The 23,345-nt window shown below is 51.9% G+C and overlaps 1 protein-coding gene across 4 annotated transcripts in view; it reads right to left on the reverse strand.

Moving 5' to 3' along the window:
- Positions 1–23,345, reverse strand: part of ABCC1 (ATP binding cassette subfamily C member 1) — a 126,835-nt gene that overhangs the window by 44,999 nt on the left and 58,491 nt on the right. For all 4 annotated transcript variants that reach the window (XM_023655035.2, XM_070230637.1, XM_070230636.1 and 1 more), the window contains 7 exon segments: positions 17,946–18,176; positions 17,132–17,309; positions 15,654–15,815; positions 12,408–12,500; positions 10,528–10,731; positions 1,997–2,143; positions 303–390 (listed from right to left, as the gene is read on the reverse strand). In XM_023655035.2, coding sequence (XP_023510803.2) covers positions 303–390; positions 1,997–2,143; positions 10,528–10,731; positions 12,408–12,500; positions 15,654–15,815; positions 17,132–17,309; positions 17,946–18,176 — 1,103 coding nt within the window.

Below are 23,345 nucleotides of genomic sequence, written 5' to 3' on the forward strand. Positions count from 1 at the left end.
ATTATCCAGATGGGGAAACTGAGGCTCTGAGCAGTCAAGTGACCTGCTCAAGTCTACACAGCCAGCAGGTACAGGAAGCTGGTCAGTGTCCAGCATCCTTGGTTGGCCTGTCCACGTGCCCGGCACGGAATCAAGGTCTGGGCCCTGGAACCTGACCCTCCGGGGCAGGGGAGTTGGGGGGGTGGGCGCCTCGCCCACGGGCCGCCTCTCAGGGAGAACGCAGAAGGGCCAGGCGGCCGTCCATAAGGTCCCCTCCATCAGCCACGCTCCCAGCACAGAGGGGCAGACCGCACAGCACACACCGTCTTTGCCAGGCCGCCGCTCAATGCTGTCGGGCTCCAGCTCCTCGTGCGACAGAAAGATCCTGAGACGCTTGAGGGAGACACTCGCCTGCGGGGGAGGCAACCATACGGTGCAGTTATTGTTAAAGGCGGTTTGCAAAACAGACCCGGGCTCGCTTCCGGTGGTTTCCCCTGGGAGGGGAGGGGCCCACGCCCTCCCGCGTTTCTGAAGGCTCTGTGGTTCCTACCTCGGGCAGAGGCCTGAGCACAAAAAATAAAACAGCTTTTGGTTCTTATTTGTTTCTCTGGAAAAGCCCACCGTCCATATTCAAAAGGAGGTGGGGGGGGGGGGCGGACCTGTTCCTGGGGACAAAGAGACCTCAGAAAGGTAATCACCCACGGCAATGATCCCATTTAAGGGCACAAACTTGCAGCCGGGCGCTCCGTTCTAGAGACCTAATGCCCAGCACAGTGATGACAGCCTGCAGTGCTGGCTTATAAACTGCCAAGTTGCTAGGAGACCACATCTTAAAGGCTCCCACCACGAAAAAGAAATGATAAAACCACGTGACCCAGCAGCGGTGTGCGCTGACCTACAGCAGGAATCCTACTGCCACACGTCAATGTGTCAATTCATCACGCCACACGCCTTAAACCTACACTGTTCTATGTCAACTATCTCCCAACAAAAATAAATTTTAAAAATGCAAGGGTCCTGAGTCAAACAGCCCAAATGGCAGGCACATCTGAGATGACGCGGAAAATTTGAATAGGGACCGGGTACTGCTTTAAGAAACGATTGTTAATTTTGTTAGGTATGGTAAGAGTTTATAAGTCCGTAAGAAGAAATGCAAGCTGAGGTCTTTCCAGGTGAACTATCAAGAGGTCTGGGATGTGCTTTCAAATTCTTAGGCGAAGAAAGAAAGGGAGGCGGGGAGGAAGAGAGAAAAAAAGACTGGATTAAGTAAGCGTGGCAAAATGGATTTGAGTGACGGGTACACGGCAGTCACTGTGTGCTTCTCTCCCTACTTCTGTGCACATTTGAAATTTTCACAATAAAAAGGGTTCTGTTGGCTTGCTTTTTTTTGGAAAGCCTACAAACAAACCAGTGCTGTATAACCAACTGTTAAGGCGGATTCGTCTTTGTGGCTGAAGATGGGGTTCTCCACGTGAATGTGCGTGACGCTACGGAGAAAAGTGTGAAAAACACTGTTGGCCAGAAGGTGGTAGGAGTTTCAAAGAGTGTGGAAAGCGCAGTTTCCTCCCCTTCCTGAGTCACTGTATGAATTTTAGGATTCTAGGGGGTCTAGGTTGGGGTTCTTCAAAGGGTGGGTCAAGGCCTATTCGTGGGTTGTAAAATCAATTTAGTGGGTCAAAACATAATGTTTGAAAAAACAGGATAGGGCAGGGGAGAACAGACCAGACCCAAATAGGATAAAATATTTCAGGAAGACTCCTACAGACACGACAAAGCCCATGGGCATTAAAATTTTGTTTCATATACTCGAGTGTGAGTTCGTTGTCTAGAAGTAAAATGTATTTCTCTCTTTGGGGCAGGACCAGAAAAGCACAGAAGCCACTGGGCTGGGCCTTGCCAAGCCCACCGGGCACAGTGGGATGGCTAATGTAGAGGGAGCTGCATCGAGGGGAATCCTCCTGCCTGCGTTTGTTTCCCGCCGAGACCCGCTCCCGAAGTCCCCCAGCCTCGCTTGTACCTGCACGATGCTGCTGATGACCATGGGGAGAATGTTCAGGGGGAAACGGAGGATGTTGAACAAGGCCAAGGACACGAAGGCCTTCTGGGCATCCAGGATGTTGTTCTCGTCGATGGTCACGTAGACAGCGAACGTAGACAGGGCCACCTGCAAGCAGAACGCCCAGCAGTGACTTGGGTCCCCAGGCAGGTCACAGTCGTGGGAAGTTATATGCCCACAGAGTGTGCTCGGGCCCTCCTGGCATGTGACGCAATGGCCATCAACCGGCCACTAGAGGCCATGGAAAAAGCCACGGCAGGGGCTGGCCCATGGCAGATACCCCTGGCCAACCCAGAATGACCCAAAGAAATGAGGAGCAGGCCCTCCTACTTCCTGAGGGACAGAGGACGGACATTCTCGGCATTCCCAACATGATCAACAGCGTCTCCCCACCGGGCCTGCCCCTGCCGTGTCCTCTGCCTAAAATTATGCTCTGTCCCGTCCAGACAGCGGCCTGCTCCTCCCTCCGGCCTGGGGAGGCTGCCCGACCACTCCACCCAAAGGAGCCCACCCGGCTCTCTCGCCTCTTGTCCCGGTTTTTCTTTGTCGCACCCCTCACTCCCTGCCATTGCAAAGTCATGTGTATTTATTGTCTGTCTCCCGCCCTGAATTATAAGCTGCAGGTGACTGTGGCCTCCGTGCCCAGAGCAATCCCCAGCACACAGGAGCCCCGGGGAGTCATTTCTCCGCCCCGTGCCTCAGTCGCCTCATCTGTGAAATGGAGGCAGAGACAGAGAATCAATGCGGCTGTTGACAGTTCCTTCCAGCTCATAGAGAATATGGTTTTATGTCCCCAGGAAAGGAACACTTATCAAAAAAAAAAAAAAAAACAGGAGTAGAGGAAGATGGGCACGGATGTTAGCTCAGGGCCAGTCTTCCTCAGCAAAAAGAGCAGGATTGGCAGCGGATGTTAGCTCAGGGCTGATCTTCCAAAAAAAAAAACAGGAGAGGAAAACAGGCAGACAATGGCTCTCCAGAGGCCGCTCCCTTCCCCACGGAGTCACGCTCGCCTTGAGCCCCGAGTGGTCCCCGCGATGTCACGACCCAGGAGTCTGGAATTCAGGCTGGGCTGCTGGTGACAACAGCACCTCAGCTCCCTCACCAGGGAAGGGAGTCCCTGAACGACCCAGGGCCGGGCGGCTTGGCTGAGGAGGGAGGGAAGATAGACAGTGGATTTCCGTGCCCCTCCTCACTGCTGGGGACAGAGCAGTGACAGGCGACGCCAGGGGGAGGCTCAGAACAGGCATCGCACGAGATCGTCCCGGCCACGCCAGCAGAAGTGATCCGGAAAACCAAGGACCCTGCAAATGGACAGAAGTCCCCACCCTCATGCGAGCGCCAGGCTCTTGGAGCCACTAAAGGTTTCCCCTGGGGAAATAAAGGGCCAGGGCCCTGCCTTTGTGAGCTCAGGGCCGCCGGCCAGGGAGTCAGGAGATCTGAGTTCTAGCCGGGCCTCTGGTGCGGTCCCGGCCCAGCGTGCTCTCCGGGGCTCGCGGCCCCATTTCTTTGTTTTTAAGGTCGTATAGCTTAAAACCATCAGCTCTGCCCCATCTCATTCGTGTGACCCTGGGCATGTCACCTCCCCTCTCCCAGCCAGCCTGTTTGCCATCTACAAAATGGGGACCGTGACAGGGCTGCTGGCAAGAAATCAGGCACCTGATGCAGCGTGCTTAGCAGAGCGCCCGGGGCCCAGGACAATGCAATATATGGCAGCTGTTTTCCGTGCTCGTTATGGGACTCAGGCCAAACTCCCTGGTCTGGTCTTCCAAAGAACCTATTAACAGTGTCCCCAGAGCTAGTTCCTGTGCCACCTCTGATATTACCCAGCTAGATGACCCTAAAGCAAGGCACAGAAATTTTCCAGGCTCCATGGCCGAGAGGGGAGGGGAGGCGTTCGAGAGGCCACTGACACAGGATCTCTGGGGTGTCTGCACAGACTGGGCCCCTCTCCCGGGCCTTCTATCCAAAGGGACTTCACACAAAACTCTCCAGCGAGATCCACACCAAGAAATAGTATTCAGCCACAAAAAGGAATAGAGCGCTGACACATGCTACAAAATGCACCAAATTTGAAAATACTGTACTCAAAGAAGCCAGACACAAAAGGCCACGTTATATGATTCCATTTACATGGAACAAGGCAAACCTACAGAAAGAGAAAGTAGATGAGCGGCTGCCTAGGGCTGGGAGAAGGGGAGGAATGAGGAGAATGGGGAGCGACTGCCAATGAGTATAGGGTTTCCTTTTGGGGTGATGAAAATGTTCTGGAATTAGATAGCAGCGAAGGTTGCACAACCTTGTGAATATATTACATACCGCTGGATTATACACTTCAAAATGAGGAATTACATCTCAATAAAAATAATAAGTCAAGAAAACACATCTCTCCAAAGTCAGTCTATTTTACTGCATAGGAGCCAAAGTCATGCCTGGGGCCCCAGGGCAGACCCAGTCTGTAAACATCCCTTCTCTGTAATTTGTCTGACCTCGTCTCCAACCGTTCTCCCTCTTGCTCCCTCTATTCCAGCCCTGCTGGCCTCCGGGGCTACGCCTTCAAGGGGGCAGCCCAGTCCTGCCTCAGGGCCTTTGCACTTACTCTTCCCTCTCCCTTCACCCAACTGTCACCTTCTCAGGGAGGGCTTCAATTTAAAACTATTATTTATCCTATTTAAAACCGGAAGCCCTCCCTGTCACTCTGACCTGAATCTTTTTTTTTTTCCTACAGCACTTACAACAGTTTAGCACACGGCATGGTGTATTTATCATGCGTATTGTTCACTGTCTGTCTCTCTCAATTAGAATGAATGAACGCTCCATGAGGGCAGGGATTTTTGTCTGCAGTACTCATTGCTCTATTGTCAGGCCCTAGGACAGTGTCTGGATCGTGGAAGATACTTGGCAAACGTTTGTGGACAGACGGATGGATGGACAGATGGATGGACGGAGGGACGGATGGATGGGTAGGTGGGTGGGTGGACGGAAGGGTAGGTGGATGGGTGGGTGGCTGGCTGGATGGACGGGTGGATGCGTAGACGGGTGGGTAGGTGGATGGGTGGATGATTCAACAAGTGGATGGATGGACGGATAGATGGGTGGATGGATGCATACACGGGTGGGTAGGTGGGTAGATGGATGGATGGACAGATGGATGGGTGGATGGTTCAACAAGTGGATGGATAGATGGGTGGATGGACAGATGGACGGGTAGGTGAGTGGACGCATATATGGGTGGGTAGGTGAGTAGATGGATGGATGGACAAGTGGATGGATGGATGGATGGACAAGTGGATGGGTAGGTGGGTGGCTGGGTGGACGGATGGATGGATGGGTGGGTGGGTGGGTGGGTGGATGGGTGGATGCATATATGGGTGGGTAGATGGATGGATGGACAAGTGGATGGATGGATGGATAGACGGACGGACAGGTGGGTGGACAGACAGATGGACAGATGGATAAGTGGGTGGGTGGATGGATTTGCTGAGGGCAGGAGCGCATACATTCAGGTGTCTCTTCAGCAGTGGAGAAAACCAGGCCTCAGGCATCTCAGCAACAGAACAGACCAGGTCCCTTGGCCCAGCTGATCGGGTGGCTGCTGACAGCACAGGGAGCGTATAGAGAGGACGCAACATCACGCGGCCCCTTCAGATCCCACAGCCCTGGCTTCTCCACGAAGGGGAGGTCATTCATCCATCCATCCATTATTAGCTGAGCACCTACTGTGTACTGGGGAGTGAGGCAGGCTTGCCAACTCTGAGATGTATGGTCTAGAGGGAAACAGGTATCAACCAGGTTCTCACTAGCAGGTGGTCGTGGGAAGAGTGTGGAGATGACTGGGGCTATAGGCGGTAAGGGGCTGGGGTTTGCCACGGCCTTGTGACAGGTGAGGGTCAAGGATATGCATGTAGCCAACTGCAACCAAGGAGACTCCATCCCACAGCTTTGCAAGAACTCCTGGGAAAGGGGGCTTTCTCCCAACAGGGGTTACTGAGATGACAGGATGAACTGTAACCGCGTGGTGAGCACCTGTCTCACAAAGAAACCCCCATGGAGAAAGCAGAGCTCAGAGGCGAAGGAGTTATTCCCAGCATTATCTTTGAAGCACCCAGATCCAGCCATACCTGAAACCCCAGCTGAGCTTAAAAATCAGCACTTTCCTAGACTTTCCCATTTTGTGACTCAAAACGCCCCCTCTTTCTTTACTGACTCCAGCTGATTTGAATTAGGCTTCTATCACTTGCAAGACAGTTCCTGACGAATACAGTTTATTCGAGTCTTTTGCTCATTCATTTATTCAGTCATGCGTCTCCATACGCTTACTGAGTGGGTACCATTTGCCAGCCCCCTATGTTCTAGGGCTACAAGCAAAAAAAAAAAAGACGAGGCCCATGGATGATCTGGTCAGCAGAGAACCACACAACAGATAATGAACACATGGAATGAGAAATATCCCGACAAAAGGAGATACAAGGTAAGGAGAAGGCAAGAAGCTTGCAAATCTTCCAAGACAGAAAACGCTAAATATTGACAGCTGCGTGGGGATGCTATTTTAGGGAGATGCATTAAGTGAAGATGATAAATGCCAGGCTCCATATTCCAGAAAAACAGTCCCATCGATCCTACAGAATGGCAGTGGCTCTGGTCTGAGCCCCCAGGCCTCTGTCTTCCATCACCCCTACCGGCGGGTAAACACTGCCTCATCCTTGAAGGGCAGGAATTCGCCAGTGGAAAGAACATGCGAAAACGTTCCAGGGGGACGGGAGGCCACATACTTTATCCTAATGTAGTCAGATGCTTCGGCGTCTCAGCCAGGGCCAAGGTCCTCCGCTGACAGCCAGGTTCATCCGTTTCGTGCCAAACAGCTCAACAAACTCCGTCTCTGGAAGCCCGTCACCCACCCCGAAACGGAAGGGCAACTTCAAGGTCAAGAAGAGGCAGTCTTGCTCTGAAGCATCTCTCGGTCTTCCTAAGGGAGACCAGGACAGGAGCTGGAAAGGGAAGGGCCAGCACGCCGGGGTGACAAGCTGGGAACTGTAGGTTTGGTCGGAGGACCCCACGGGCAGAGCAAAGGGTTACAGGAAAAGGGTCCCAGATCCTAAGTGTGACGCAGCCCACAGGCTGACCCCTGACCCCTGCTCCTCTGGCTGCAGGTCTTTTCCTATTAAAAAAAAAAAACACCACTCAAAATGCCCTGGCTTTCTGTATGATTTGCTCTCACTTGCATAAAAGTAAATAAAAGAGAGACAGAAGTGCAGTGACATCCATTACATATAGTTGCTTCGTGCTGGTATACGCGTGGGCTCTCTCTGGAAATACACACGGCAACGGGTGTGGGGAGGAGAGCTGGGTGCCTGGGGGCGGAGGGGGCACAGAGCCGTGCCTTTCACCGCAGACCAGCGGTTCCCAACCGGGGGACACCTGGCAACGTCAGGAGACACTTCTGATTGTCACATCTGAGGAGGTGGGGCAGAGGTACCACTCGGCACCTAGCGGGTAGAGGCCAGGCATGCTGCTGAACACCTTACGAGGCACAGGTCAGCCCCCAGTAAAAACACAAAGGATTGTCGGGTCCCCAGTGTCAGCAGTGCTGAGGCTGAGAAACTCTGTCGCAGACCCTTTGGCACAGCTTGAGCCATTTTTACCAGGGGAAGGCATGCCTTTCTATTTTTAAAACAGATCCCATGTGCAAAAGAGAATATTTAACAATTATAACAGAGACGATTGAACAGTTTCAAGATAATAATAAAATAAACAGCCTATACAACTACCACCTCGTCTTATAGTGCTTTTCTTACAAAAATGGCAAGAGTTGTCAGAGACCTGGGAAAGCCAGGGAGCACAGAGTGTGAAAAGAATGAGACGGCAGAACCTCCCAGCCCAGAACGCTGGTGCGCGCGAGCCCAAAGAGATCTTAGGGAACACGGAGTCCCCGAACAGCAAAGAAATGTCACTTCTTGTGCCAGCGCCCGTCAACGGACAGTGGTCACCTGGAGGGCTGTTTGAACATAACCCCCTGGGAGAGAACGTCATGGCTGACTGTGGATGTCCAGTGTGGCCGTGGGAGTGGGTGGAGGGCAGGGGCGGGCAGGTGACATCCTTGCGGCCGAACCCCTTGATGTTTCATATGTGAAAACCCAGAGGCAGCGGGTAGAATGACCAGCTCCAGGGCACACTGACCTCACAGCGGAACGCAGCAGGTGCTCTGACTCTCAGAACATTCCATTCCTCCAGGCCAGAGGTCAGCAAACAGCGGCCCGGAGGCCACACCCGTCTACGCCCAGCCCATGAGCTTAAGAATGGATTTGACATTTTTAAATGACTGAAAACAAATCAAAACAATAGTATTTTCCCACACGCGTCGATCGTACGGAATTCAAATCCCAGCGTCTCGAAATAAATTTTTACGGGACCACGGCCACACCCATTCATTTCTGTATTATCTATGGCTACCCCCGCAGAAGTGGGTAGTTACGACAGAGACCAGATGGCTCAGGATGCTTCAAAGGTGTAGTAGCTGGTCCTTCACGGACAAAGTTTGCTTTCTCCTACTTTTTGCTGGTGTTTCCCAAACTGTAAGGGGCACACGATCGCCTGAGGGGAGACTACTAAAATTCAGATTCTGTCTCGGCTGGTCCACGCGCCGGACAAACTATGCTTCATTAAAACAGACGAAGCGGAGCCGAATGAATGAACTGGGAGTCTGCATTTCTAATAAACCACCAGGGTTTTAACAAGGCCGTCCAGGTGATTCTGACATGCGCTTAGACTTGCTGCTTCCCATCATATTGCCTTGGGCGCAGAGGTTCAGACTCTATGGGACATTGGGCTGAGCCTAAGAAGACCCCGTGTCAGGAGGAACAGGCTTCAACCAACACTAAAAACGCAGGAGTTCCCGTCAACACACCACCTGCAACTCAGCTGTGATGAAAGCAAGAGGAGCCTAATAGAAAAGCTCCACATTCACGAAAATGCGTGGTTTCGGTTCACCGACACTTCCCACGAGGATACCTATTTGCCAACCTAGCTAATAAGTAACAGTCGCTATTAGCGCATTAAAAAAAGAATGACACAGTTAATAATACAAAGATGGAAAGAAAAAAACAGGGGCATGATCTGAAGGCATCCTTAACCTTCGCTCCTACCTGTCGACTCTGCAGGAAGGGTTTCTAAAGTCCATCCCGAATTGGGACCCCCTTTGTAAGACAGTGACTCGCCCTGTTGTCTTTAAACTTTTCAAAGTCGGCTGGCCAGGGACGGACCCATTCAAGCACCCCAAGATGTGCAACATTCAGTGTAGACCGTGAGAGCAAAGAACAGGGAGCGTCATAAAAAGCAAGCGGTGAGGGGCCGGCCTGGTGGCAGAGCAGTTAAGTGCCCACATTCTGCTCCGGCGGCCTGGGGTTCGCCGATTCGGATCCCAGGTGTGGACACAGCAGCGCTTGGCACACCATGCCATGGCAGGCATCCATCACATAAAGTAGAGGAAGATGGGCACGGATGTGAGCTCAGGGCCAGTCTTCCTCAGCAAAAAGAGGAGGATTGGCAGCAGTTAACTCAGGGCTAATCTTCCTCAAAAAAAAAAAAAAAGCCAGCAGTGGGAGACCAGGTGTCAACTCTGGCAACTCCACGGGCCGGACAAACTATGCTTCATTAAAACAGACGAAGCGGAGCCGAATGAATGAACTGAGAGGTTACACCAAGTCCAAAAAAGGTCTAGGACACTATATTAGTATGACTCCATTTGAATATATTAAAACATTTTCAAAAATCTCTATATGCATAAACATCTTTTTCTCTGAAAAGATACACAAAACTGTCACTTTGCAGGAGAGGGGTGGACGGAAGGGAGGAAAACAGACTTTTCATTTTATACCTTCCTGCATGGTTTGAATTTTGTTCTTTTCCAGTGAATGACAAACATCTATTGAGCACCCACTGTGTTCTGTTTTAGGCACTGAGGACACAGCAGGAGACAGAAAGGACAAGAGAGTTGCCTTCCAGGAGCTGACAGTCTGGTGGAGAAAGACAGGCAATAAATCAAACGACACAGGAATTTAGAGCGTGTTCGGCACTGCCACTCGAAGTGCGGTCCACGCCAATCCGGTTTACAACCAGCCGGCAACAGACAAGTAGCTCACACCATAATGGAGCCCGACTACGGCACCACGCACGCGGTGTGGTTGCGCTGATGTTTTTATCTGAGCACGACTTTTGTCGATGAAGGCAGCAGAGCGTGCCGGTTGACATTCAGAGCAAACCCACTATCTCCAGGTACACCTGTGGGAAACTCTTCCTGAACTGGCCACTGTGAGCCACCCGGGGCTGGAAGCCACTCAGGTCTGCGAATCAAATAAAGGAGGGAGAGGGGGCATTTCTTCAAAGGAGTGGTCCAAGAAGGCCTTGCTGAAAGAGGGCCCTTTTAACAACACTCGGGGATGAGAACAAAACACGAAGCGTGAAGCGATGTGGGCAGGGATAAATCCGGCTTCACTCACCAGGAAAGGTGTGCAGACCCAGGTGAAGGTCCCCACGGCTCCCAGGTAGGCAGACTTCTTCAGCACCTTCAGCTCCTCCTGCCTGATGGCCAGCACCTTGTCCTTGAAGGCCAGCTCCCAGGCGTAAAGCTTCAGCACTTTGATGCCGTTGAGAATTTCATTCATCAGCTTGATCCGATTGTCTTTGCTCTTCATGTGGGCCACCTTCAAAGACAAGAGGGATCAACACGGCCTCCGGGAGCTGGCCCTGGCGCCAGAGCGTCAACTCAACATGCCCATCCATTAAAAATAATCCTGCGATCCCCGGGAACTCTACTCTTGACCCCGAGAGCTCTCCAAAGGGCCCTTCTATCAAGGGGAAAAAAAAACCCCACTTCACATCCTTGTAAATGAGACGTTCGAGACTCCTATTAAGTTTAGAATCATGGAATCAGGGGAGGAAAATCCTTCCAGGTGTCCAGAGAACAAGGCAGCACGGGCCCTACTCTGCTCATCCAAACACAAGAGAGATGATGATGACGTTTTTTCCCCCTTGTCTCATTTTCGTCATTGATTTTCAGCCAGTCCATGGTTGCTAAAATAAGGAAATGTTTCTGTACCAGCCGGCATTGGTTCTGACCCCTGGATGCCCACGCCATACAGCTGTGAAATACTGCCAAGACCTTCAGCATTTTCCATGTGTCAGGCACCTTTCCGAGCATTTCACCTGCATTGCATCATTCAATGCTCACAAGAACCCTATCATTAAGCGCTGTGAGCGTTCCTGGGTCGTAGATAAGGACGCTATAAGCAACAGGGGTGGAAGCCAGTGACTGATGCTGCTTTGGAGGTGGGCCGCTCAACAGGACGAAACGTGACTCGGCCCCAAGCCTTCCTGGGTTACCCTCCCGTCACCCCAACGGGCCCCTGTCCTGGAACTCAGCTCTCCTCCGGCATCATCAGTGCGGCCAAGTGCTCTCACTTGAGACACCACAGGCTCATCATAAATAGCCATCAACAGGGGAACAGAGAAATAAACTCGGCCCATCTCTGCTACGGACCATTAGGCACCAGTTCAAGAGAATGAAGTCAGCCCATATGGCACGCCACAGAAAGATCCCCGAGGCATGGTGTCAAATGACAAAATCACGCTGCCCAACAGGCCCATTTGCGTAAAAACATGTACGGTAATAAGACCACAAAAACACACATAGCCACACCAGACCTAAATATATAGTCAATCAGATCTCTATATAAACACACAGAAAGTTCTAGAAGGATTCACCTCAATGTCTTCACTGTGGTTGAGAGGACAGGGGAGGGAACATCCCCTTTAAATCTATACTTTTGTATTATCTGAATCTTTTTATCATGAGAAGGCACTCCACTCTGTTACGTGGGTGCTTAAAAACTTAAGAAATACAAGCTATCTCTGAAAATAGTTTAACAGTGCACCTGGCATAAGGTAAGAGCTTAAAAGAAAAAAAAAAGTAAGGGCTAATCTTTACTCAACTCTTGAAAACACACACGCATAAAAATAAATAATAATAAATTCCATGGGAAACAAAGACTTTCTCAGAGGCTGAGAGTCGTGATTTTAGTCACAGGCCCACGATGTCTAACTATTTCAGGAACTCTCAACCTTGGCCGCCCATTGTCATCACCCCCTAGGAAGGAAGCGTTAAAAAATCCTGATGCCCAGGCCCCTCCCACATTGTGTGAATCAGAATCCCAGGAATGGGACCCGGGCATCAGCATTTGGTACATCTCCCCAGGTGGTTCCAACAGGTGGGCAAAGCTTCGAAGCCCACGGTGTGAGCAGAAAGAACTCGGCTAAGACGCAAGTGGAAAGACCTCAGGCAAAGCGCCCAGGTGGCGCCCTGCGGAGTCAGACCCCCTACCTGGTACGTCTTGGTCTTCATGGCCATCACAGCATTGACGGGAACCATGAGGATCATCACAGCCACCCCGGCCAGGACCGAGGGCCCCAGGTTCTACGGAAGAAAGACAACGAAGGCCTTAACACCGGGCTTCGCGGGCTGAGCCACCCCAGGACCACGATGCTGAGCACATTCTGGAAAGTCACGTTACCTTTACCCAGCTGTGGGCTGTTAAGAATTTTCAGATTTATTCCTGAGCATCTCTCGGGGTCCCAGAACCCCTTGAAGAATGTCAAGTTCACGACCCCATATTCAAAACCCTTGGGCCCAGGCGAGTGTTGCAAATCTGAACTTTAGATTTTCAGAAGGTAATAAGGTATTGAGCGGAAAATAATGGACACAGCTGGGGTGGCTGTGTATCTTGTTTGAAGGCCTGCTGACAAACGGCCCTGGGCTGGTGTCTGCGAGCTTGGATTTTGGGACGGTTCCCACTGTTCTCAGGACAGAGAAGAGGGGCTTCTCGTGCCTCACCTGTTTGTACAAACAATACGCTCCACGCAGAACATCCCTTTTTCCTTCTGGGCGTCTGGATGTGTGATGTGTGCCAGGCAGAGGCTGCCTATGGGACCAGCGCCCAGTAAAAACCCCGGGCGCAGGGTCTTGACTGAGCTTTCCCACCTGGCAACACTTCCCACGTGTTGTCACAACGTGTTGCTGGGGAATTAAGCGCATCCCGTGTGACTCCATTGGGAAAGGACTCTTGGAAGCTTGTATTTGGTTTCCCCCAAACTCCACCCCCTACACCTCTACCTTCTGCTAATCTTGCTGTGACAAATTATAGCCCTCGGTGGTCACACATCCTCAGCCTGGCGTGGTCTTGGGGCCCCCTGAACAGGTGTATAAGCCGTACACTGTTACACCCCCAGCAGGGCCTGGCCCAGCACTCCATGACCAAACGTACTGATTTTTCAGCAGCAAAATAGAAATCTGCACAGCGAGAGGGATGGATAACCAGAGTCTAAGATTCCCATCAGTTCAGGTCAGGTTTTACCACCAAACGCGTTAAGAAAAACTGTCAGTTTTCAGAGCTTTTTGCTTTGGGGATTTGTAGATAAGAGGCTGCAGGCTGGTTCTATTATCCTATTTGCAGTTAAGGAAAGTAGAGCTCAGAGAGGTGAAGGGGCCAAGACAAGATATGGATCTACACCTTTCAACTTCCAAGTTACACAAACAGAGAGAGAACTCAGCTCGTGCGCCTGTACTCAGCTGAAACATCCTCACGGAACTACAGGGTAACGTGACTTTTCTCCCCTTAGGCATTCAGGAAAACAGGCATCAGGTCCCTTCCAAGTCCCTCGAGGGCTCCAGTCCTAGTTCCAGAAAAATGCTGCTGACACTCCAAACGGTCCAATTTGCAGATGAGGACACAGGGCGTAGAGATACTAAGTAACAAGGTGACAGGGCTGGTAATGCGAGAGCAGGACGGGAACCCAGGTAGTCAGATTCCAGAGCCCATATAGTCACCCACTGTCCTAGACCATATTTTTGATGGTGGAACAGAGACATCCTATTTTTGGTCTAAACCAGTGGGTCCCAACCAGGGAGGAACTTCCCCCCCACCCCAGGGACATCTGGCAATGTCTGGAGACATCTAGGGTGTCACCACTGGAGGAGTGCAGAGGTGTTATGCTACTGGCATCTAGTGGGTGGGGGCCACGGATGCTGGTAAACATCCTACAATGCACAGGACAGCCCCTCCCAGAGAACGACCCACCCCAGATGTCAGAGTGCCGAGGGTGAGCAACACTCATTTAAAACAAAGCAACTTCTCAGTGGTTCAGAAACCAACCCTGAAGGCAATTCTCAAAAGAAGTGTTCCAAAAATATTTTATTCATGGCAGCACTTTTGGGGGACGTGGATACCCCAAGATGTCTGCCTGCAAAGACATGCATTTTGATATTTAAATTCTGAGGGATTTTCCCCTAAATTTCATTATTAGGAACACTTTATCATCATTCACCTTTCTGCTCAGCAAATACGCAAAAAATGCAAACTACAGTCAAATGGACTGACAATATGTTGTGTGCCTGATTATTATGCACCAGCCCTACTGGGGCTGCACTCACAGGCTATGACAAGACGCTGGGAGCCTGTGAGCAGCTAATACGCCTCCCGGTGAGGAGGGGGTGGTACACTGAGCAAGCCGAAACTATTCCAGAAGGTAAATTCAGATGGGTTTCTATACTAAAGTTATTAGGATTCAAAAAAGGAGGAAGTCCACCTGAGAGGGAAAACAATCGTGGAAGTGGCAGCTGCCACACCCTTGAAGGAGGGGTGGGGTTTCATCAGGAGGGAGGGGAAGGAAGGCAAGGCACTTGCAAAGGCTCAAAGGTGGGAAAGAATAAGGACGTGTTGGGCTATGATCATCCTTTCTCAGCCTCCCCTGTGGAGGAGCTGTCAATCACACCTCCACTTCCTCCCCAAGGAGGGTGGGCATATGACCCAGCCTGGCCAATCAGAGAACCCTGCCTCCTGCTTCACAGTGATTGGTTCAGGGACATGAATAGGACTGTGCCAGGCCAATCAGAATGCTCCCTAGAATGGTGGCTGAGGCAAAGAGGAAAAGCACTGTATCCTCTTTTCTTTGGCATCTCTATCCATAACAATGATATAAACCCAAAGCTATGAAAGCCATTTGGGGAAATCCCACTGACAATCAAGTCAACTCAGAGCAAAAGCAGGGCCAAGAAATGATGAAAGAGCACGAGACTGAGTCTTTCCAACAGGGCTTGAACTCCTGGATCCATCCATGCCTGAAGTTAGATCCTTGGACTTTTCCATTACATGCGCCCACAAAATTTCCTTTATTTGCTTAGACTATTTTAAGATGGATTTCTATCCCTGGGGACCAAAAGAATCTTGACCAACAGAATCAGGAAGTAGTGAATAAATGAGATTGCTTAGCATTTGGGAGGATACAGCGGGAGAAATATGGTGTGTCTGTTGGAGGGTCGTTAATTACATTCAACATCCAGAAAAGACCAATGCAAATAAATTCCATGCCACCAAGAAAACATAAACCCAACAGCTGAGGAAAGGAATAAAACATCCAAGAACTGACAGGCTAGAAAATAAAACGTGAACGACAGCAAGAAGTACCAGCAAGCTACAGTTGTTCTTATCAGGGACGCCCACGCCCTCACCCCCGCTGCCCACACATGGAGGTCCCTCCCCAGGCACGGTGGGGACCGACGTCAAACACACACCAGCCACAGGAGGTAGAGAGCAAGGATGACTTGCAGAGGGGCTGACCAGACCATGTTAAGGTACGTGGCCAGGTCCATGAACCTCTGGGCGTCCACAGACATGAGGTTGACGATCTCCCCGACGGTGGAGGATTTTCTGGCTGAATTGGTGATCACCAGGGCCTGTGGGACCAAGGAGAGGGAAAGAGGGTGAGTGGGTGGTGACAAGCCCCGGGCCCTCCCTCCAGGCCCATGTGGAGGATGGAACTGCTCACGAGGGGCAAGGCCACTGCTCTTCTCCCCTCCCCTGCCGCCTTATCTGCCTTCCCAGCCCGTCTGGCTGATCACAAAGGCCCCACTCTTATCAACGGCACTCACGGCCTGCACATCCTGAGCTCTTCAACAGTGAAGGGACCTCAGAGACCCCAGACCAGGGCTCCGCACATGGCAGTGAGCACACACATCACCCGGGGAGTGTTACAATGCAGATTCTGATTCAGCAGGTCTGGGGGGGGGGAGGGGGGTCTGGGACTCTGCATTTCAAACAAGCTCCCATGTGATGCTGACACACTGGTCCCCAGATCACGATGAAGGACCAAGATCCAGGCCAGGGTTTTTTCAACCTGGGCATTACTGACAGTTGAGGCTGGATAATTCTTTGTGGGGCTGTCCTGTGCCCTGTACGATGTTTAGCAGCGTCCCTGGTCTCTACCCTCTAGATGCCCCCATATTCCCAGTTAGGACAACCACAGATGTCTCTAGACATCGCCACACATCCCCTGGAGGGACAAATTCACCTGGTTCTCCAACACGGTTTCACGCTCTTAGCTGGGGAATTTTAGAAACACTGATGCCCGGGCCCCACCCTCAGAGATCCTGATTTCGTTGGTCGGGGGTGTGGCCCAGGCCTTGGGAGTTTCCGAAGCTCTCCAGGGGAGTCTAACTTGCAAAGGGGGCTGAGGACCAATGATATCGTCCCCGGCTATCTGCTACAGTCTCTTCCCAACCCATGGTGCCCAACTGATGTCCTTGGCCCGGAGGCTAAGAAATCAAGGGACCGAGGAGGGAACGCAGCTCCTTCAAAGCTGGATGAGCACCAAGGCCGGCTACGGACTCTCTCACCCAGGAGCGCACCATCCGCTCGGTCCAAATGGAGACTGACAACAAGCTGCAACACTGAATATTAACAGCAGAGCGAGGATTTAAATCTGGATTTCCCCAAATCAAGGGCCACCAATCTACCTAAGAAACCCAGTTATCCGCAGCCGACCCGGGAGCTCAGACACCCTACACACCCACCCTTGAAATCAGTAAAAGGTCTATGCCCGAGGGTCCCGCCTTGCCATCCTCGGTCATCGGGACCAGCCTCCTCCGGCTGCTCCGGAAGCCGGGCTGCACGGACGTCCCCACGGTGGCCCGGGAGTGCCTGAGCCCCGCAGACGCCGAGGCTGGAGGCGCCGGCACGCCGGGCCAGGCGCCTGCCGCGCGGCCACACCCACCTTGCGGTAGACAGCCCCGATGACGGCAGTCTTGACCCGCATGCCGCTCACGAAGCAGATGTGGAAGTACTGGTGTAGCACGAGCGTCTGCAGGCAGGCGCTGATGAACAGCAGGGCCGTATAGAAGTAGCCCTGCCAGTCGGGGGCCTGCTGGTCGTTCACGAAGTTGATGAGCAGCCTGCAAAGGGCAAGCGCCGAGGCCGGAGTGGGCAACCGCGACCCCACGTGCGGGGAAAGCCCTTCGGTCTCAGCATGTCAACCTTCCCAACCAAGCCCGGCGGGCCGGCCTTAGTCCTTCCTGGAAGGCCACACCCACGGGGTGACCTGCCCGTGCCAGCTGCCACACCACTCACGATGGCACCTCTGCCATCGGCTCGCACCGCCCGCTCCGCTCATCACCTGGGGCTCACACGAGGTGACAAAATAGAAACGAAAGGGACAGAGGAAGGGAGGGGAAGAGAACAAATGTGTGGCCCCAGAGAGAGAGGAGAGGAGTGAGGGGACCTCCTTTCTGACTAGCTGGTTTCAGGTCGCAATTTTCACACGACCTGGCATGTTTTTTTGCTCCTGCTTTCCCAAAACCATCCTCTGTCTTCCCCCGTCTGGCTTCAGGGGAGCTGGGAGGTTCCTGTCGCTTGCAACCAAAGCGACCTTAATTAAAAGGGTATGAAAGCAAAGTAGGTAGAGCCGGGGAGACCCGGCCGTAAGCCCCCGGAGCACGCCCCACGACCCTCAGGGAGAGGTCCGGAGGACGCCAGTGACAGGGCAAACCCAGGCTGCGCGGAGGGGCCCGCTGGGCGGGAAGAGGTCTTACTTCAAGATCTCCGGGCCGGCGAACATCATCAGGTCGTGGAGGGCCTTGAATAAGAAGCTCATGAGGAAGTAGGGCCCAAAGGTCTTGTACAGCACCTTAAACAGCGACGGGTCCCGCTCCTTCGCGGGGGACTTGACGATCAAAGCTTCGGCCTCCTCGTTCACATCCACCTTGGAGCTCCCTTTCGGCCGGGCCGGATCCTTGGAGGAATAGACGACCTTCACCGGCTGCCTGGGACACAGGAGCAGGGAGCACTTGTGGGGTCTGCGGGAGACTCAGCTCACTGGCCACAGGAGGGGGCCGGAGAACGCCACCGCCCCCTACCCAGGGAGGCCGGGCCGAAGAAAACCAGTCACTGACAAGATGTAACTTAGCATGGAAGTTATGAACACGGACTCAAGATCTTGGCCCGGCCGCTGGCCAGCTATGTGACTTTGGGCAAATTCCTTTACCTCTCTATGCCTCAGTTTCCTCACCTGTAAGATGGGGATAAAAACAGAACCTGCCTCTCGAGGCTGCTGTGAAAATTAAATGAGTTCATACAGGTGAAGGGCACAGGAAAGGGTCAGCCCCAAATGACCAACAGATTCAACCCAATCTCTACCAGAATCCCAGCTGGCTTCTCTGTAGAAACTGACAAGCCAATTCTAAAATTTACATGGAAACGCAGGGGACCCAGAATAGTCAAAATAATCTTGAAAAAAGAAAAATGTCACCAGGGGTTCACACTTGGCGATTTCAAAACTCACATGAAAACAATCGTAATCAAGACAGGCATAAAGAAAGGCATGTCTAGATCATGGAACAAATTAAGAATCCAGAAATAGGCCCAAACGATTTTCGACAAGGGGGTCAAGACCACTCAACGGGAAAAGAACAGTCTTTTTCAATAAATGGTGCCGGGAAACTAGATAGTGACACGCCAAAGAATGAAGCTGAACGCTTATTTCACACCAGATACAAAAATTAACTCAAAATGGATCACAGGCCTAAATGGAGAGCTGAAACTATAAAATTCATAGAGGGCAACAGAGGATTAATCTTTAGGACCTTGGATTTGGTAAGAGATCCTGAACTATGACTCCAAAAGCACAAGCAACGAAAAGATAAAATAGATAAACGACTTCATCAAAATCAAAAACTTTCACGCTTCCAAAGACACCACTGAGGAAGCGAAAAGACAACGTACAGAATGGGAGAAAATATTCGCAAATCAAGAATCTGATAGGGGGCTTGTAACGAGAGCTTACAGAGAATTCTTACAACTCAGTAAAAAAAAGACAATCCAGTATAAAAAAGGGCAAAGACAACACGTAAATGGTCAATAAACACACGACATGTTGCTTAACAGCAGGACTCATCCGGAAATACAAACCCAAACCACCATGAGCTACCACTCCACACCCACTAGCATGGCTATGACCAAAAAGTCAGACGATAAGAAGTGTTTGCCAGGATGTAAAGAAATCGGAACTCCCCTCCATTCCCCTGCAGAGTCCCCCTCCCGCTCGGAACAGATTGTTGCAGAGACGATGGAGTGAGTGTCACTTGCAAGACGAGGTCATAGAAAACAGTGTGACTTGTGTCCTGCCCTCTCTTGGATCATTCTCTCTGGCCAAAGCCAGCCACCATGTCGTGAGGACACCCAGCGAGCCCTCTGGAGAAGCCCCACGGTGAGACCTTGCCAGGAGCCAGCACTGACTTGCCCACTGTGTGCAACCTGGAAGCACAACCTGCAGCCCCAGTCGAGCCTACTGATGACAGCAGCCCTGGCCGATACCTTGACCACATTCTCATGAGAGACCCTGAGCCAGAACCAACCAGCTAAACCACCCCCAGATGGCTAACCCAGAGACACTGCGTAAGATGGCAGATGGTCATTGTTTTTGAAGCTGCCAGGTTTGGGGGTCATTTATTAGGCAGCAACAGATATGCCCCCAGCTCCTGTCAATCAAATACAGTCAAAGCCGCATCCTCATTATGGCCAAGCGTGGGCTCCACCACTGAAATACACGCGCACGAGCTTCACCCCCACCCAGCCCTGACATTTACAATTTACGAAACTCTCCCGTGGCATCAGTCTGCTGAAGAGCATTTGATTTCAGGGGACTCTCGTTTGTCACGTGAACGCCACACCTGACCATCTGGACCCCCGGGAACTCCCTCCTGGAGACCACTGCCTTCCAACCCCCCTTGGCTGTCTCCTCTGTCGCCACTGCCAACTGGTCGGGGCTGCGTCAAGTCTTTCATCCTTCTTGTCTGTGCTTCCCACTCCAGGAAAGGACCGGAAGCACGGGAATCATCCTTGACCCCCTCCTTCCTGCTCCCCAGGTCCGATCAGGCGTGTGTCCTGTCTGTTTCGCCCCCAGGATGCGTGTAGCCATTCAGCCACAGTCCCCATCCCTACAGCCTCCGACCCACACAAGTGACGATCACGGGGCTTCCCCATCGCTCTCCCATCTCCGTCCACTCTTGCTCCCTGACAAGCGGACTCCCTGGGCACCAGCCAGGGGATCCGTGTACAAACGCATCTCTCTCCTCCTTCCACTCCACTGCAGGCTTCGCACTGCATCCAGAAAAAGATCTAACCTGTGTGTGAAGTTGTATGATTTCCTATCGTTGCTGTAACAAATTACCACTCACTCAGTGGCTTAAGACGGCACAGATTTATCATCCCAGAGTTCTGGAGGTCAGAAATCTAAAGCAAGCCCACAGGCTGTCTTCCTGCTGGGGGCTCCAGGGGACAAGCCGTTTGCTTGCCTTTTCCAGCTTCCAGAAGCTGCCTCCATTCTAAGCCCGTGGTCCCTTCCTCCATCTTCAAAGCTGGCAGCGTAGCATCTTCGCTGACCTCCTGTCTCCCTCTTCTAAGGCCCCTGGTGATTACATCAGGTCCACCCAAGTAACCCAGAATAGCCTCCCCATCTCAAAATCCTAACCACATCTGCAAAGTCCCTTTGCCATGGAGGGTAACATATTCACTGGGGACCAGAACGTGGACATCTTCAGGGGTGGGGGGAGGGGGGTCACCATCCTGCTGACCACAGAGGATTATTTCTGTGTTTCATGCTGTCAATGTCGCCACGTAAGGCCTTTCTCTGCTCACTTTCCTGACTTCCCCTGAAGCTGGGTTTCTTGGCATGACTTCTTCTGGCGCGCACACGCCTTCTTGGCAAGGAGGACAAGCAGGCCGGGCAGAGGAAGGGAGTGGCGCACCCCTGTTTGTTCTCTGCTCCACTCCCTAAGCTGGGCCCAGGCCCCTGGCCTGCGTGGCTGCTGCTGACTCAGGGCTGCTGGCAGTGGCCAGGAGACGGGCCGCCCAAGGGCCAGGAGAAGGCATCAGGCAAGCGGAGGGGAGGCAGGCTCAAGCCTGGTGGACGAGGTCAAGAACAGTGGAAGGAATTGGCTGAGGCTGAGTGAGCAAAAGAGACCATCCAAGGACAAGAAGCCTGCAAGAAGCAAGGCACCGCTGGAAGGGAGAGGAAGCGAGCAGGGCGTCTGGATGGCCTGGCTGGGAGGGGAAAGGAAAGATGGAAGGGGAAGGTCTGAGTCAGGAGAAAACTGCCCAGGACAGGGGAACAGAAAGAGATGGGGAAGCTGGGGGCTGGGAAGAAAGAGAGATTTGCTGACTCAACTAGATTTCCACGTGGGCTGAGGTGCACCGGGGTCACTCATCCACTAATGACCTGAACACGTCCGGGCCAGGCACTGGGGAGAGCCCCCTCACCCTCAGGGAGCCTTGGGAGAGAAACGGGCCAGCGAACAAAACTGCCCAAGCCTGTGTGAGGGTGCTATCCTGGCGGCTTCCTGGAGGTGGTGACATGGAAGCGAGACGTGCAGGAGGAGGGAACAGGTCCAGATGGGGAGGGAAAGGATGCTCCAGGCAGAGGGAACAGGATGAGCCAGGCCTGGAGCTCAGGACTTTGAAAAGACGTGAGGCAGCCCTTCTAAGATCTGCAAGAACCTCAGGTTGGGAGAGCAGACTCGAAGGGGCTGGAACCCAGCAAAGAGCAGCGAGGAGCTGCCGACTGCTCTGTCATTAAAGATGATCGTTAAGGTTTTGGCAAAGGGAAAATTTCAAACTTAGAAAGGTCTTGGCTGGATGAAAATTCTAAATTTTCTGGATATACCGCTCTGCGCACGGTCCTTGGCCCACAACGCCCAATATAAGCGAGAAGGCCAGATTTGTTCCAATCACGGAGAAGGGATTTTCCTAACTTCACGCACATTTTCACTCTTCTTAGAGCTCACCACATACACGGGACCACGTTCTGGAAACAACAGATGGGTGGGGCAACTCCCTCCCCCGCAGAAGCGCCCCCTTGCAAAGTCGGGCCCTGCAGTTTACCTGTGTTTTCACAAAGTGAATCAAGATCCTCTTCCCTTTTTTTGTTGTTTGTTTTCTTTTTCGTGCTTTTTGTTCCTTAAACACACAGGCTCTTGAGAGGGGCTGTTTTGCAAATTTGCATTATCTATTCGTCATAATGACTGAGCCAGACACCAGACCTTCTGTGACCCGAGAGACCAATCCCAAAGGAAGACGCACCCACGCAGGTGGAAAGTCCACCTCAAATGACCCGAGTCTAGAATCCAACTTCATTTTCAGACATAAATCCAGATCCAGGGTGGTGGGGGTTTTTGGGGCAGGTTTAAACACACCCTAAATTTTTTCAGCAATGCAACTACTGTGCCAATTAAGGGAAGACTCTATTTGGGTGAGAATTTCACCAAGTGTCGGTCACCACTTTGCAAAACGTCGTCTCTGAGGGCAACGATGGTTCTGGGCTCCAGAACTACACAGACGGGGCCGGTCGGGATCTGCAGCTGCTGCAGACAATTCTCCATCCAGCAACACGCAGCAACTCTCCCCTCCACGTTCAAACACAAGTGTGAGCATTTACACACTGAGACACAGGCCATTTTATTCTACAAACCCCTCGTCTTTTGGCTTGCCTTCAAAGTCTAGTGAGAGCATCATGTTGATTTTTAAAATTAGATACATGGGTGAGTTATTTTTATTTATCCATTTCCTTGAAGTACAGAAAAGGAAGTCTTACAAAACCTCTGTATTCGAGAGGACAATGGGTCTGAAAGACTATGAATCACGGCTTACTGTGTGCCTCCTGGAGAGTTCTGTTTCCTCCCGTTCTTGGTTTGCTATTTGCTGTTCGCATTCCTTTATAAAATACAGACAATTAAATAAAACGGTCACCCTTTCCTTCAACACGACTGCTTGTTTTTATATATAGCTTTAAGGTATAACTGATGGCCTGTCAGCGGCACACATTTAAAGTGTACAGTTCCATGAGTTTTGGCATATGTATAGACCCGTGAAAGCATGAGCGAAATCAAGATAGTGATACATCCATGCCCCCCACCAGGGCGGTCGCATCCTCTGTAATG

The sequence above is a fragment of the Equus caballus genome, chromosome 13, assembly GCF_041296265.1.
Source record: "Equus caballus isolate H_3958 breed thoroughbred chromosome 13, TB-T2T, whole genome shotgun sequence".
NCBI classification, from domain to species: Eukaryota; Metazoa; Chordata; class Mammalia; order Perissodactyla; family Equidae; genus Equus; species Equus caballus.